General features: G+C 33.0%; 2 protein-coding genes across 2 annotated transcripts; both read left to right on the top strand.

Moving 5' to 3' along the window:
* Window positions 1-6201: 6201 nt before the first annotated feature.
* Window positions 6202-13523, top strand: LOC110723090 (protein DA1-related 1-like). Its single transcript, XM_021902380.1, has 11 exons — window positions 6202-6535; window positions 7118-7315; window positions 7745-7856; window positions 8196-8364; window positions 9261-9381; window positions 9496-9579; window positions 11051-11170; window positions 11321-11533; window positions 11618-11680; window positions 11776-11894; window positions 12864-13523. Exons 2-11 carry the CDS (start codon window positions 7199-7201, stop codon window positions 13264-13266), a joined length of 1521 nt encoding a protein of 506 aa, XP_021758072.1. The 5' UTR covers window positions 6202-6535; window positions 7118-7198; the 3' UTR covers window positions 13267-13523.
* Window positions 13524-14684: 1161 nt separating this feature from the next.
* On the top strand, window positions 14685-17513 carry LOC110723080 (pentatricopeptide repeat-containing protein At5g66631-like). The gene has a single exon (XM_021902367.1). The coding sequence runs from the start codon at window positions 15273-15275 to the stop codon at window positions 17226-17228; it is 1956 nt and encodes a 651-aa protein (XP_021758059.1). The 5' UTR covers window positions 14685-15272; the 3' UTR covers window positions 17229-17513.
* The last annotated feature ends 483 nt before the right edge of the window (window positions 17514-17996 follow it).

The raw sequence follows: 17996 nt of genomic DNA, 5'->3' as shown, positions 1-17996 counted from the left end.
AATAATAATAATAATAATAACAACAACAACAACAACAACAATAATAATCAATAAGTAATAAATAATAACAATAATAATTGAAATAATAATACTAATAATAATAATCAATAAATAATAATAATCATCAATAAATAATAATAATAATAACAATAATAATAATAATACTAATAATAATCTATAAATAATAATAATAATCAATAATTAATAATAATAATATTATTATTAATAATAATATGTATATTTGTATATACACATATGTATAGTAATAAATAATCAAAGATCACTAATCCGTAGTTAAAAATCACTAATTAATAACTTCAGTTCAGCTCAATTCAGTTCAGTTCAGTTCAGCTAAGATCAGTCAATCGGAACAGGCCCTTAAAACATTTTTTTTTTTATTTTCTCTATTTTTTTTCAACCAATTACATATTGACACGTGCAAAAAAAACTAATTCATAAATATTTACCTGATTAACCGGTTGCAAGTCATTTGAGTGCAATAGAAATTAATACCCCCTAAAGTTGGGAGTGATAGATAATAATCCAAAGTACGGATTATTTTTGGCTGACCAGGCAAAGTTCAGATTAATGGGAGCAATTTTCCCTAAAAGTTACCCTAAATTCAACAAAAGTTACTCATATGTATACAAAAGTTTTTAAATTAGCTGATGTTTAATTTACAATACTTAATTAATCATATTAATATAGTTACTGTAAAAATAAGGGGGACGTTTGATTTGTATATTTTAGGTATGAGGTATGGGGTTAAAATGAGTAAAATCCACGCTTAATGTATATTTTAATTTCTAAACCCCATAAGGCCATAACCCAACTTAATGAAAGATGGGTATGAGTGTATGACTCATAACACACCTCTAGGTATCAAATAAAAGGAGAAATTCATTCCCAAATAACAATCACACACAAGGTATTAAGAATCAAGTTTCAACCCCATTAAAAAAAAAAAAGTTTCAACCCCATACCGCCATGTCACCCTAATTCATTTTTTTATTCTAAACATATGCTTCCTCTGTTTTCTTTTAGATGCAACACACCCTTTAGTGCGGTAATTAAGAAAGGTGGGGTTTACATATGATATAATAAACTTTAAAATAGGATGAGTGGTTGTTAGGAGTGTAATTTAGTGGGCCATGTGCTTTAAATAAGGGATATAGTATAGTTTTTCTCTACAGTAACTTTTCTTTTATAATGTGTTGCAAGTATTGTGACATTTCCTTTTTAGGGAAGTGTTGCAAGTAAAAGAAAACGGAGGAAGTATCACTTTGTGAATCAAATGCTCCCTAAAAGTTACAAACAAACATTAACTGAGCTGCCAAAAACTTAAAAAAAAAAAAAAGATAAGAAAAGAAAAGTAAGTGTTAAAATATACAAGTAAGGTTTAAGGTGTTTTTTTTTTAAAAAAAAAAAATTATTTTAAGAAAGCCATAAGGGCGAGTGATGAGAATCGATCTTTGAATCACCTAAAACCTAGAGGAAAATTTTAACCACTTGAGTTGTTCCTCACTCGGCTTATTTAAGTTTAATTGAAATTCATATTATAAATTCACAATGGGAATACAAAAAATAGATAGAATAATATTTAATTAAAACACGTTATGTTTCCAAAAAAAAAAGGGTTAAGGTTTATATATTTAAAAAATTAAATTTTATATATTTTCTTTTGGGTAATATAATGCAGGGTTGCATATAAGCATTGAATACACTAAGGAATATTTTATTTCTCACAACAAATAACCTGTTGTCGCATAGAAAATCATAAGAAAAACACGCGTAAATCAATGTATTAATGTTTTTTTTTCTCTAAAACATGTATACTGATATTTAAAAAATAAACATTAACATTGTGGTTGACCTCGCCGTGTGGTCGGAGTTACTTATTCAGAGAGTTACTCGATCGATCAAGATTCCTTATTTTGAGGTTACTTGGTCGGTTAACGTGTTTTTTTGTGTGGCTGGGAAGAACTTTAGATTTGAAGGGAGTAATACCAGTAAAATTGAAAAATTTCTCTGTCTTATAATTTAAAAATATAGATAATGCCAATGTAGCTAGGTGGAAACTGTGAAGAACTTTAGAGTTTAAATTTGAAGGGAGTAATACGATGAATAAACATAGTAGCCAACTAGCCGCTCCTTAGTCCTCACTAGCCAGTAGGGACTAGGAAGAAGGGGTGAACAGAAAACTTTTTTTTTTTTTTTTTTTTTGAAACAGAACAGAAAACTTTATACTAGCGAATTTATCCAAACTAGCTGATATTTTCGAATCTACGGTATATGGCCCATTAGGCCCATCAAACATTATTAATATGTTTTGGGCTGCCTGATTTAGAATTTAGAAACTACAATCATCCAAATTGAATTCAGCGTTGTTTTAGGGCCATCTTTTCCGAAAAAGAATAGTAAATTGCGACTTGGATTCATACTACAAGTCCGTAAAAGTTGATTTAAATCGTCAGCGTTAGGGTTGAATACTTAAGTATCACTTATGTAGTTACATTACATGCCACTTTTATTTCTCTAAATTGATTTATTACTACTTTAATCTCTTTATGATGTTTTCAAAATGAAATTTTATTAACTTTAATGCAATTGAAAAATACACTCTTGATGCATAATCTATAAAAAAAAAAACAAAAAAAATTGAACAATAATTGAATCAAGATTCAAACTTAAAAATTCACAGATAAAATCGAATCTAACCCACATAAATATCCCAAATATCCCTTATTAGTTATTACCATTCTTTTTGAACAATGGTTTATCATTAATTATTCGTAAACACTCATTCCATTTGTTCTTCACACTATCAATCTTTAACCACCTCTTGTTCTTGCTTTTGCTCTTTGTGAAAGTGTAGCTTCTTAGATACATTTGCCTGGAAGCATATTGCAATTTCAACAATAACGATTGTGTCGGCGATGGTGGTAATGGTATTGAAAATTTAGAGTAATGATATTCTTTGTTGTCATGACTTCTCTCTTCTCTTTGAGTTACTTCCTTCAAGAATTCAGCATCTGAAATAGGCCATTCATAGAGTTTCGAGAAATTTACATTCATCCTTGTTTGTTGATTTGATTTACTTTCTCTCGCTTCACCTATCACTTTTTTTTTTTTGGTTAACACCTAGCACTTTATAATGCATGTATATAATAATTATTCATGTAACTATTTATATATTTATTTTATACAAGAGCAAAGCAAATTTGATTTGAAGTAGAATTTATTTTCAAATAGGTATCTAATTATATGTTCCTAAATTAAAACTGCATCAGTCTATCATCTTATCTTGTTATCTTTATTTATTTTTTTTTTTTTTTTTTTTTAGTTTTTTTACAAAAAAGATTATTATTACAAGTTTAAGCATGGCATAAATCTCACCTAGTCTCGCGTGACACCGTTTTTATTGACAACAAATTAACAAATGCAATTGATGCAAACAAACATTCAAATCAACTTAATTAATTATAAAAAGAATTAAAATATAAAATAAAATAAAAGTCAACTAATATCTGATAAATTAAAGGTCAGCTAAGATCCTAAAATATCGAAAATTCAATTATGTCCAATTTATTATTCACATGGGTAAAGGCGTAAAGCACAAAGTACCCAACATAATAAGTTAGCTCAAATAATAGAAATAAAAAACAATAAAACAGAATTACCGTTATATTCATCATACGAGTGATCATCTCACAATTGACTTATTAGTACGCGAATATCGACGGCGACCGGTAATTAAAAAAAAGGATTAATTAAAGAAAGTAATTTAAAGTACTTAACTTTGAACCAAATTCTATTTATAGGAGTTGTTCAAAGTAGGTTTGTCCCTTTTTTGTTAACAATTTATGAACGGTAAATTGCTGTTTTTTTTGGTTTAATTTCTAGTAACAAATCCTAACTTTTTTGTCATCACCTCATTACCATTACGCATGTTCAACCGAAAGACATATGTCTTTTCCCTAGAGATGCATCATATTGGATCTCATGGGTTCATCAAATCATTCAGAGTTTTAGACTCATTAAATTTTATCAAAAAAAAAAAAAGGTCTCATCAAATTACTACAGTATTAAATTACTATGCCTAAGATTTCTTCAAAAAAAAATAATAAAAAAAAAAAAATTAATAATAAATAAATTATGCCTAAGAATAAATAATCATCAAACTTATGTAAAACATTGCCTAGTTTGCTTATTATTAGAAAAATAACCTTTGTGTGAGTTGAGACTAGTTAACTCATATTCTTTTTTTAAACAAAATATATAAAAAATAGAGGAAGATCCGAATAAGTAACATGTAATATCCCTAGTCAAGAAAATTATGAAAATATTTTTGAATAATTAATACAAATTTACAATTTTTTCTAAATAATTAATGTTAAAGAACATTACTTGGAACCAACATGACCTAATAGAGTTTAATTTGTAGTTGTCTAACTTAACTTGAACATCACCCCCCAATACAAAGCCTAATTCAGTGGGTGTCGGTATAGTGTGATAGACACATGAAGTGTTGAAACATCTATAAATTGCCTAGTGACTAGTGAGTTAAATATCCTGCCAATGCAACGTTTTAGGCCAAAGTAATTCTTGGGAAAGGAAGTTTAATTTGGTGTGTTGGAAGAAAATGCATGCTTGGTGGATGACTTGGTTAGAAATTTGAGGTAAAAAGTATCTTTGTTAAAAGAAAGACTCTAGCCAGGAATTTAAATAGGATGACTACAAATCTAACATAGATCAAATTCAGGAATTTAGAAAGGATGACTATAAATCTAATATAAATCAAATTCATAAGCACGTAAAAGTAAACGATACTTAGTTTGTCGGATCATTAATCGTAGTTAGTTGTGAATTTGTGATATGGAGTATTTTTTTTAATGACAACAATTTAGCGAATATATATAATTATTTGAAAAGTTTTATTTTATATCAAAATGAAATGTTCTTTATTACTTTCCCATACCAAATTAATTTCAAACTTTAAGAACTTTTCTATGAGATAGTATGTGATAAATAAATATTTATTTATATTCATGCGCTATAAGCCTATTAGTTAGAATTAATACTAAGTATAAATTAGTTGAAACTTGTGATTTAAACAAAATTTATAATTACACAATAAATTCAGAGGATGTCAACTTTAAAATAAGAAGTTAAAAGTATATATTGAAAGTAAGGTTTAGAAATTCGTTTAACGCGGCAATAAAATGACAACAATTTTTTTTTTTTTTTTGTTTAACATAAAACATAGTATGGATTACTTGGGCAAAGCCGTAATTACATCCTAACGCCCAAAGATTTGAATAAACCCAAAATACAAATCTTGGACCAAGTTTAGCAAACTAAAACCACAGAAGTTAAAGGAAATGTTTTTACATATCATAAGCAGAGGTATATAACAATCATAACTCTAGAAAGAGCTAAGATAAGTTTGGCAAAGCATTACGATCCGCTTCATATGCAGCCAGAACACTAGTTGGAACACTATAGTGACTCACTAGTGAGAAATATGGCCTCTTTGCATACGCATAGCAAGCTAACTCAGGTAGTGGGCCACTGAATTCCTTTCCTTGGGAATATGGCTAAGGATGACATTCATATCCTTGTTTCGACCAAAAATTAAAGATTAATTCGACTGAGCATGCACAAGTTCTTTCAAAAATTTGAATAAAGTACTACCGCCCTATCAATCAAACAAAGAAATTCGATCGAGCGAGTAACAATATTTTCACAATGAACATTAGGCAAAAAGACGACAACCTTCACCGTCTTTACCAAACTAATTAACCAGGCGTACGTGCCCAATCAAGAATACAACCGATCAAAAACATGTCCATACTCATTATGGAGTACTAACAAAAATTAATTGATACCATAAGTGCAAATAGTGGTTTATGTTGGTAATTTGTTAATCGTTACATGTTTAGTTGAGATGACATTAATTAGGCCCCACTATTACCCCTTATCTTCAAATTTTAATCATCCTTCACCATTATTTTTGTTGTTTTTCAAACACAAAATTAATAAAATAAAAAGAGTGTAAGAGAAGTTCTTTGATGGCTACCAATCCACGTAAAGCCCTATGAGTTTATGATTCAATTTGTCTATAATAATACAGTATATGAACATTCATATATTATTTTTATTTTATCCTATGTTCCATTTATTTTGGAAAATAAAATAAAATCGATTACTCTCATTATGCCAAAAATTTGCGTCGAATTCAAGTGAAGAAGAGCCAAGAAAGTCTATTTTGTTGGCCCCTCAAACGCTCACACATTTTCTCTCTCCTCCTCTCAACTGCCTGGAATTTTCTTCCAACTTTTTTGTCGACTCTTCTCTAACCCCCTCTCAAAAAATTAGAAATTTTATTTATTTTTTCAAAATTTTCTGTAATTTTGTATTGAATTACAACTGGGAGTTGAAAAAGAAAGAAAAGCTTTAATTTTTTTTAATTTTAATTTTTTGATCTGGGTATTTTTCTGGGGAATCTTGATCTATCTTCAATTTTTTTTTTAAGGTGAGTGAAATTTTCTAACACTTAATATGATCAAAAGTTCATAACTTTACTTATTGATTGGTTGATTTAATTGAATGCTTTTGCACTTTATAAATGCCTTCACTAGATTCTTATAAGGTAAAAAAAGAATCTCTTTCTCTCTCCAATTGTAGTGGGCACTTTTGCAGTTTATTTCTTTGAATTCAATTTTTGTCAATTCTGGGTTTTTTGGGTTTTATTTTTCTGTCAAGGAATTATGGAATTACAATCCTATTGAAGCAATTTGTTTAATTTTTATTGAATTACCAAGCTTATGTTATTTGCTTTAATTAGAAGTATTGGTTTTTGCTGTTGATTTTGATTGTGTTCATTATTTGGGTATGTATATCATTATATCATCGCATAATTGATTAATTTCTAAGTTTGATGTTTTTTTTATTTTATCATGTTATTTAGTCCCTACCCATTTGTGCAGATTATTGATCAATTTCTAAATTTGATGATTGAATTCAATTTTCAAATTAGTTCCTACCCAATTTTGCAGGAAATTGGGATTATGTTATTTATTATGTGAATTTAAAGGGTATTTATGGTACTGTGCAGATTGTAAATATGGCAATAAGCAGCTGAGTATAGTACTGATTGAATTCTGCCAACCCATAAAGAGAGTGAAAATCTTTAATTATGGGTTGGTTGAGTAAGATTTTTGGAGGTTCCAGCAATAGTCATAGAATATCAGAAGGACAATACCATGGACGGTATGGAGAGGATACAATTTGGGACGGTCCTACCACTTCCGGGGTAATTCCTGCAACCTTCGACATTCTCTTGATTTCGCGGCTTGAGAATTTCCTATTTTTGCTTTATTCCTTAACTTTAGAATAAACGAATCGAAGTGGAAACCATTGCATTTCTCTCATGTCAATCGTGTGTGTGCCTGGTTTTTACTTACTTATATGTGGTTTCGTGTTCTATAAATAGACTCAAATGTACAATAGCTTAAACTCTATAAAAACTCTTTATGTGAGGGTTTATGTACTAGGGATAGACTTGATTGAACAATATGTTGAGAAATCCACGTTTGAATTATCGTTACTATGAAGGGAGGAGGAGAACTAGAGTGAGTTGGAAGGTTTCTAGTTACATTTTTGCTATTGGTGTAACATAATCTATTGTCTTTGTGATCTTGTATTGGTGAAACATGTTCTTTAATGGGGGCATTGTATGCAGGACGCGTGGTCAGATTCCGGGAATGAAGATATTGATCGTGCAATTGCACTTTCTCTTGCAGAGGAAGAGGAGAGACAACAGGAAAAAGATCAGAAAGGCAAAAAGGTGATTGGTAAGTTGGATCTTTAGCTCAATCTAGTATCTTTGTTCAGCAGACATGATATATCTTCCTATTCTTCCATGCTGTAGATTTAATATCAAACATTTTGAATCAAACAAGGATGCTTAGGATTTTGTCTTCCTTGGGATTCTAGGCCTTTGCAGTGATTAGTCTCTTCTACATGAAGCATGGTTTTGAATACAAAATGTTAAATCTTTATGTCTGCTTGATAGATAACATCAGTTAAACATAGAAATATAGAATACTTTAGGAGTTCTAAACAGGCTTTTACAATATTTTGATGCCAGTTATTGTCATGTAAAGCTAAAGAATCTTGTATGTATCCATCAGATCATGATAGTCTACTTGAGGAAGATGAACTACTGGCCAAGGCTCTTCAAGAAAGTTTAAATATGGAATCTCCAGCTCAAACTCCACCCCCGACTCCTCCCCGACCGCCTCCTCAATATGATCGTGGAACTATGATGCAGCCTTACCCTTTCTTTTCCTATGGATACAGGTTTTACATCAGAGTCTTATCAGCTTTGTCTGAACCGTTTCTCAAAATTGTTATTGTTTTATTTTTCATTAATGCATGAAGGTTGAATTTGGTGATTTATATGCACAGCTTCATTTTTTTCATGGAGGTTCAATTGAACAGCTCCATGTTTTTTTTTTTTTTTTTTTTTTTTTTTCTCTATTTTTATGAAGTCAGTATAGTTTCCTTTAAAACCTTTGTACAAGTGAACCTAGTGGCGGGGTTATGTATACATTATAGTATTATACTGTCTGATAATTAATGTCTTAATTGAAATTTCAGCAGATGTTTTTGTTGTATATTGCATTTTATGTGAACCCATGCTTGTGAATTTGTATGAAAAGATAAAGACCTTGTGCTGCTGCTTGTATCTAGATTGAGCTAAGATATGATGGGCTTTGTCAGAAACATGAGGCTTAGAATAATTTAGCATGGGTGGAAGGAGCTAATACTGACATCAAATTAAATTATGTGGGTTTAGTGTTTTCGGGGCCTCCCAGTTTAGGATGAATTTATGCTTTCTTAGACAGATGTGTGTTGTTCTTGGTCTGTTTTCTGTGTTTCCTTTTGGATTAATTGTTCCTTTCACACATAAAAATGCTCAGTCAGAGTGATCTGTTGCAAATGAAATTTCTCTAGAGCATTATGCTGCGTCTACTATACTAGGATGTTTGTTATAAATTTTGTGTGCACTACTGACTTAAAATACTCTCCCAAGAATCCTCCCAAGATTTTGCGGTCTCATACTGAAGGAAGCTCATTTTAATGGATTAAAAGTGCGTACTGGAATTTGATATGTTTTGAAATCTTTTGTCTTCCAAAGCATAGTAAACTCGTGGTGTATCTAAATTGGTTGTGGAATTGTGTTTTGCGGGCAGGACATGTTCTGGTTGTGGTGCTGAGATTGGTCATGGACGATATTTAAGTTGTATGGGTGGGTTTTGGCATCCAGAATGCTTCCGTTGCCAAGCATGCAATGAACCAATATCTGATTATGAGGTTAGAATTTTAATTGTTTTCACTTTTATATTTTAATGATGCACGTGTATGTGAATAACCCGTGGCTTTTGGCACTAACCATGTTGTATATTCATCTGATTTTCTATACACCAGTTTTCTATGTCGCGGAATCGACCATTTCATAAAACTTGCTATAAGGAGCAGCACCATCCAAGGTGTGACGTCTGCAAAAACTTTGTAAGTATTGTTCCTTTGCCAATTTGGTTGTTATCTTGAATAATTGTAGTATACTGTAGAATTATTCAAACAAGTAATGATTTTATTGACTTACAAGATAAGACCCCTGACAAATCTCCCAACAATACTCTAGAGTCATTTACGTTCATTAACTGACAAAAGATCACACATGGAACTGAGCTCCTTTACATGCAGTAAAGTCGCACTATAGGCTGCTCTTCTATTTATATATTCAAATTAAAATCGCTTCCAATCCCCCCCCCTCCCTCTTTCTTTTTTTCTTTTTTTCTTTTTTTTTTTTACGAATTCCAATCCCTATTAACCTCCCCTAAGGAGTAACTAGAGAAGTCTTATGTGAATTAAATCTCCAAAGGCAAGGTCTCATACTGCCCTATTTTACATAACTCGTACTTACTTTTGATGACATTGTACAACAAATTTCTTAAATTCAAGAGGTAACCTCCACCACTAATTTCCCTCCAAAGCAAATTTTTCGAGGCAACCCTTTAAAATTCCATTCTTCTCTCTGGCTTAGGACAATGCTCCAAATCTCTGTTCACAAGATGATTCTTCCTCTCTTCCCCTGCTCTGCATTATCTACTCAAATAGATGCACTATTGCCACCAGAATTTATAATGTGGACAGAATGACAGATAATAGAGAGGTATACATGACAAACAAGATTTAATTAGCATAATTCTTCTGCTAAATGTGAAGTACATTTGCTTTCATCAATCTAACCCTTGAGGCATACTTAAATAATTAATCATGATAAACAAGATTTAATTAGCATAATTCTTCAGCCAAGTGTGGAAGTACACCTTATTTCATTAATCTAACCCTTGAGGCATACTAAAATTATAATTCGTCAACTCTTTTGCGTTTTTTCCGTGTGATATGGAGAGGGTGTGAGAAAAGCCACATACCTTAAAAGGTTTGTAACATAATTTGAAAGAGACAACATTAGAAAGTGTTACATGAAGGAAGATGAAGGCGACAGTTTTGGGAGAGTGGTGTGATGAACATAGCTTACATCAGCCCCTTACATTTTAAATAGTGGGAGCTTCATTAGAAGCATTGGGTAATGATGTTGTGTGAATAACATATGAATTCCAACAGTGTTCAGAATCTTCACCGTGATGACAGAGATGGAATTGGTTATACTCCACAAAAAGAATTGTGCTACTGTTTTCCCTGTTATTACATTTTGAAACTAAGGCCAGAAACCTGCATGATTGGCAGTACCTCTTTTTATCCTTTTACCACCTTGTTTCTCACCTTTGCTTCAGTATGTTTATTGTGAGAATAGACTATGATGCTACTTTAATGGATTGTGAATGGAATTAGAAGAATCAAGAATGTCCAAGCACATATATATTGCCCATACTGAAAGTCAATTTTAGCTAGGTTTAATTTCATTTGTGGCTTATTAGATTAGTTGTCATATTCTTCTGCATTTCTGTTTGAACAGATTCCTACAAATGCAGCTGGCCTTATCGAGTATAGAGCACATCCTTTCTGGATGCAAAAGTATTGCCCTTCTCATGAATATGATAGGACTCCAAGGTGTTGTAGCTGTGAAAGAATGGAGGTAAGTTGAAACAAACTGTTTGAATTTTAAGTATGATAAAGAAAGAGTTCTTTTCTAGAAATTTTTTCGTATGCTCCACATTTTAAACAAAATTGTGAATTCACTTAATGTGGTATGCCTCACAATCTGAAACTTGCAACACTTGTGCAGCCAAAGGGCACAGAATACCTGGGACTTGATGATGGTCGTAAGTTATGTCTGGAGTGCCTAGACTCGTCTATTATGGATACTAATGAATGCCAACCCCTTTATATAGAGATTCGAGAATTTTATGAAGGGTTGAACATGAAAGTGGAGCAGCAAGTACCCTTGCTCCTTGTGGAGAGGCAAGCACTCAACGAGGCTATGGAAGGAGAAAAACAAGTAAAAAAAACTTTTTGTGCAAATGATATAAAGTTGTCTTGATTTTATTATGAATTTTCTCACTTTTGTTTTTGTTGCTTCTAGGGTCACCATCACATGCCGGAGACCAGAGGACTCTGCCTTTCAGAAGAACAGACTGTGCGGACGGTAAGATACATCAAGATGGATGTTTCACCATGCATAATTGATGTATGAGTATTTTGGTCTTTTATGTCAAACTCATGTGTCTATGGAAAAACCAGATATTGAAGAGGCCAAAGATTGGAGGTCGGCACCAGATAATGGACATGATAACTGAGCCTTATCGATTGATACGTCGTTGTGAAGTCACAGCTATTCTGATTCTCTACGGCCTTCCCAGGTGTTTATTCTTCTCATGTCTAATCTGTCATATAAATGTGCCTATAAAGTAATGAGTGTGGATGATGCTTGTTTGTTTGCAAGATGTGTACCCTTTTCTAGGGTCTAGGTGGCCAAGTGTTTTGTGGGAATTTAGGTTGCAGGCAGTTGTGATCCTTATGTTTTATCAATCAATCTACTTTCTAGTCTTTTATGCATAGGAAATGCAACTTCAAACGATCACTCTGTTCCTTTCTGGTAACTAGTACAAATGTTTAGCAGTTGGAACTTACCGGTCATATGTTCAGTATATTTATTTAATAGCATTTGGTGCCAGCATTAGATATTAGCGTATTGGATTAGCAGGTATGAACATCGAGTAATATTAGTAAGTTCTATAAACTTGGTTGACTAGCAGCTTAGTGAACATATCACCTTTCTACTTTCATATGTCAATACTTCAGGAAACAACCTTAATTTCGAAGGAAACAACCTTTCTATTCTCCCCCAAGTATAAAGAAGGCTCTTAAGAAAGTTTTTAGGGGTTTGGGGTTGTTGCATGAGAATCTGACATACTCGAGTCCTCTCCGCAGACTTCACCACATTTTTCTATGAATAAATATGTATTGTTGAAGGAGCAATAGTTATGAATTTTTTGATGAAGAGTGTAACTTTTTATTCTGCTGCTATCTTCTTCGCGACAAATACCTCTCTAGACTGTTAAGCTAATAGATCATCTTCAAATTTAGTAACTTTTAGCGTGCCCGAATTGCCTTAAATGATAGCTTTATCAAAAACCTATTTCGTGGCATGTTAGTGATGTTAGAACATACGTTTACATCGAGAAGGATACCCTTGTTCGTTAAAATAGCCTCTATAATCTTATTTGGGGACAGACAGGCACTTGGGGAAATAGTCAAATACCAGTTGAAGTATGCTGCCATTTTTCTAGTCACTGATTATTGGTTTCTTGTGATTTTCTTGATTTAAGGCTGTTAACTGGATCCATACTCGCTCACGAAATGATGCATGCATGGTTACGGCTTAATGGTTACCCAAACCTGAGACCAGAGGTTGAAGAAGGAATATGCCAAGTCTTAGCTCATATGTGGCTGGAATCTGAAATCATAGCTGGTTCTGGCAGTAGTAGTGGCGCATCATCTTCTTCCTCATCTACATCAGATCCCGGATCATCTTCCAGCAGTAATTCTTCCAAGAAAGGTAAAAGGTCTCAGTTTGAGAGGAAACTTGGTGATTTTTTCAAACACCAAATCGAGTCTGATGGTTCGCCTGCTTATGGAGACGGATTTAGAATAGGTAACCAGGCAGTAAGCAAGTATGGACTGAAGAGAACTCTTGACCATATACGATATACAGGGACATTCCCTTGTTGAGGCACGACACCATTGTTACCTAGTGTAATTTCTTGCTATACAAATGAACACTGGAAATGCATTAGAGGCTTTACAGGGTATAGGAATCAAATCAATATTTCTTCTATATGATTTTTGAGTACCACAGTTTTCTCTTCTCTTCACCCCTCCCCCCTCTTTTCTGTGATTATTTTGGTGTATAAAATTAAAAACCAATAAGACTATACAAAGAAATGTATTACTGCCCTTTAAATATATATATATATATATATCAACTAGTTTTTTTTTTTCCTCGTAATTTTATTTTGGGTTCTTAAGTTCTTAACCTTTATATTTAATTATTGATTAGTGTCCCACATGACTTAACAACTACTTACCCTGTCACCCTGTGTGATTATAAATTTATAATACTTAGCTATGCCCAAGCTTAAGGAAAATGCTTTTGCTTTTCTCACTTCAATGATTCTTACATTATCTTTTGGCAAACAAAATGACTCTTTCAATTTGGTAAAGGGTGTTTATAAATACGTCCAAATATTTTTTTATTATTTTTTTTTCTTTTTATTAGAGATTTACGATGCAATATTAGAATTAAAATTAAGGTTTGTTTAAAAGGTGGACAAATTAGACACGATTGACAAAATAAAAGAGTTCAAATAAACAAAGTTGCTTTTAAGTTTTAATACTCATTATGCTTACGTCATGCTGAAGTAGCGTGCTTTGTTAATTTGTTATAATATAGTCGCACCTTTACCTTTAAAAAAAAAAAGTTGCACCATTTGACTTGTATATTTGTCGTTGCTTAATTTTGGTTGCTAATTTACTTAAATTATGTCCATTGGTGTAATATTTAGTACGAAGTAGTAAAAATTAGCAATAAATAGTGGCTGATTCCTATTGGAAAAAATGGGAGAGAGAATAGGTTGCCAAAAAAATTAGGAGAGAGAATAGTGAAAAAATATTTTTTTTTTTTTTACTATTGGCGGAGGAAAATTATGATCAACAAAATAAGTAATTGGAGAATAATTGAGAAAGTGGGTAAAGAGAGATTGGAAAAATACTGTATTTTTTGTCCATTAGTGAAAATGCTCTAGTTTTTAAGATGCACCCCGACATAAAATAGCTCAAGTGTATTGTATCGGTCTGAATCATGTTGTATCGTAATAGTGACTTTCCTTTTTTCAAATGTTTTATAGTTTTTCAGGAAAAAATGTTTTCCACCCCTTCACAAACCAAACAAAGAAAAATGAAAAAAAAAATATTTTGAAAAATCATTTACATCAAACCAAACACGACCTAAAGTTGATGATTAGGATTTTGATATATCTAATATTTTTTTTTTAAAGTATTAAGCTAATGAGCGCCCCCGGGGCGTTAGATAAGAGAATTAAAGTGCAAATATTAGACTAAAATTAACATTAATTACACCGAACGACGCGTGATTTTGTCATGAATTCCTAACTTAATACCATTTCAACCAATATAATTTATCTTTAACTAACGCCCCGGGACGCTCGTTAGCAAGATCGTTTTTTAAACCTAAATTATTTGGGTCGTTATACTCCGTATCAGTGTTGCAACTGTCAGTTAAAAACCTTTTTCGCGCCACATTGGGAACGGTCAGTGTTCCTTGCGCTCCTTCACTTACAATTCATTCACCAAGAATACCTAAAATCCAAGTAGTCATTTCTATGATTTTACCAAACATCTTTGAAATATTTCCATGAGTTTGATCTGTTAGAGTATAACTTTTCAATTAAAGGTTCAAACTTTGAAGAACCCTAAACCCCAAAGTTAATTTAACTACTTTTATTCAAGATTAACTCTGGTTAATCTGAAAATTGTCCACATTCATTTCCATGAAGTTATATCAACATACTATTGGTATGATAGCTTTTTCTTTTTTATTATTTTGTTTCGCTACATTCGTGCACACCAACTGTTTGATGTTTGTTCTGTGAGAATTCTGAAACCTGCTGTCATTGTGTATTTGTAAGATCATCTTATCCTGATTTGGGTTTTATCCAATGTTTAGGAGGACTTTATTCAAAGTTCAGAATCTGTTTTCTAGTGTAACCCATCAAGCTCGCGGCTTTTCTTACAAACCCATCTCTAATCAAGTCAATAAGTACTTCTGTCAGGCAAAACTCATTGATTCGATACGTTTAAGTCTCCGGTCTGGGTCATCTGATTTGCTTCTTCCTCTGTTAGATAATCCCAATTTGGATTTGGTTGTAGTTTCGAATGCCCTCCGTTCTGCCCCTTCCCCTGAATCTGCTCTGTCTTTTGTTGAAGCCCTTAAAAATGTGCCTAATTTTTCTCATACCCAACATACTCTTCATGCAATTGCTAAAATTCTAGCTAAATCAGGTCGTGCTCGTCAGCTGAAAAATCTTATTGATTCAATCAATGCTGGCGAATTCCCAAAGGTTCGACCTGTTAGTTATGTGGACCAAATGAGATGGTATGCTAGTGCTGGAGATATTGACTTGGTACTTTGTGTTTGGGATGCACTTCGTGCTCAAAGTAAAGGACCATGTATTGAATCTTACAACATTGTCATGGGGCTCTATGTAGTAATGGGAAAGGACTTGGAAGCTGTCCAGACATTTCGTAGCATAATGCAAGAAGGAGCTATCCCCAACTCACGGACATTTACTATTGTTATTGAGCATCTTGTAAACTCCGGGAATGTAGAAAAGGCAAAGGAAGTTTTTTATAAACTCCCACAAATGAGAGTTAAGCGTACCTTGAGGCAGTATTCACTTCTTATAGAGGCATTCTTGAATATCCAACAGTACGATGCTGTGAAAAGCCTTCTTAGAGAAATGAAGATGGAAGGTATACTACCTCCAAGATCTATGTTGTCATCATTGCAACGTATGGGTGAAGCAGAAGTATTGGAAGAGTGTGATGAATTTATTAAAGAGATGGTACCTGATAGTCGAATTAAGAACATAGAGTTATGTGCTGCTAATCACAGTAGTGGTGAACATGAGGAAGATGTTGATGATTGCAGCAGTGAAGCTGACACTGTTAGTGTTCAGTTGAAGCCATGGCTGGACCCAATGGCTTTGGCTAGTGCCTTAAGGGACTGGACAGACGCTGACAAATCTGCTTTAGAAGATGCTCAACTTGTGTGGACAAGCCGCTTGGTTTGCAAGATGGTTAGGCACTTTAAATCACCTGAAACAGCATGGCAATTTTTCTGCTGGGTTGCTCATCAACCTGGATTCATTCATGATGTTCACACTTATTCAGGGATGATCACAAAATTAGCAAGCAATGGGAGGGTTGATCTTGTTCATGATATATTGTTAAAACTGATGAATGAAGGACTTATGTTGTCACTCAGTACCATAAGACAGATTATTGATTTCTATGGTCTTCACAAGGAAGGAGATGCTGCTTTAAGGATATTCCATGATATTAAATTGCTATGTGGTCACTTCTCCAAATTTGATATGGTGCTTTTATATTCCTCTCTGTTACGCACACTGCTCAAGTGTGGGAGGGATGGCGATACCATAGATACTGTCAAGCAGATGTACGCTTTGGAAATTTACCCTGATGCGCAGACATTTTCTGGATTGATGCATCATTTTGCAGTTCGGGGTAATTTCAGAACAGTCCAGAAACTATTTGAGATGGTAAAACAGTGCGGTGTAGAGCCAGATGCTTACATGTATAAGACACTTGTCCGTGCTTACTGTAAGCATGGTAGGGCTACTCTTGCACTGAGACTCTTAGAAGACATGAGGAACTCTGGTTTGGTTCCTGACATTGAGACAAAGTCATTGCTTGTCAGAGGTCTTTGGAAGGAAGGAAGACTGAGAGAAGCTTCCATAGTTGAAGAGACTTGTGAGAAACAAGATGACATCCTTCCACTTCCTTCCGCTGTTCAGATGTTCAATGTCTGTTCTGCAGATCTTATACATGTGCATAAGCTATATATTGGCAGCTTTCAAGGCTCTATTGGCTAGTGTTGTTCAGTGAGAATCATATGTATTTTTCGGTCAATTACCTGATTTGAAATGAAGCACCATGATTTATGAGCAGCTTGTCACTGGATTTGAAGGTAATAATTCTGATACCTCATTTTTTATCCTTCTGAATCTTGTGCCTGTTGACTGTATTTCACTCAATTTCTGAACTATGTTGTCCTGCTTGATTCAGAATTTTACTTCTTACAATTGATGATAATTTGAGCGACTCATTTTCTATGGCATTTTATAAAATGATAATGTAAAATCTCACAATTTTTCAAATCTTTATTTCAAAAGAGAAATAAAATGTGTGACAAGTGCAAAATTGTTTGCTGTGTTTGACTTTCTCATCCTGCTGGTTAAGTATTGGAGATGAGAAATTCTGAAGAATAAAGGTTTTCTGTATTCAGCTAATAGTTGAACTGACATAATATACTATCTCCGTTACATATTATTTGCAACGATTAGACATTTTCCCTCTCTACTTTATGTCAAATCGTTGCAAATAATATGTAACGGAGGTAGTATGACTTTATCAGCTATAAGTTACATACTTTTCTACCTTCTAGACTTATTACTGAAAATTCCTTCCCAAGTGTTACCAAATTAATTTTGAACTACTAGAAAGAAAAATTATAAATGTAAAAAGGTTGATATTACAAATTAAACTGTACTAGGTGCCTAAAAGAATAGGAAGAGGGAGGGGGGGGGGATGTTGATGCAAGTACCCGTTTCTCAGTGAACGATCCCCTGAAAGCTCTGCAA

This window comes from Chenopodium quinoa, unplaced genomic scaffold (assembly GCF_001683475.1).
Source record: "Chenopodium quinoa cultivar QQ74 unplaced genomic scaffold, ASM168347v1, whole genome shotgun sequence".
Classification (NCBI taxonomy): Eukaryota; Viridiplantae; Streptophyta; class Magnoliopsida; order Caryophyllales; family Amaranthaceae; genus Chenopodium; species Chenopodium quinoa.
Note: the sequence above shows the minus strand (reverse complement) of the source record. Positions and strands in the feature narration are given on the sequence as shown.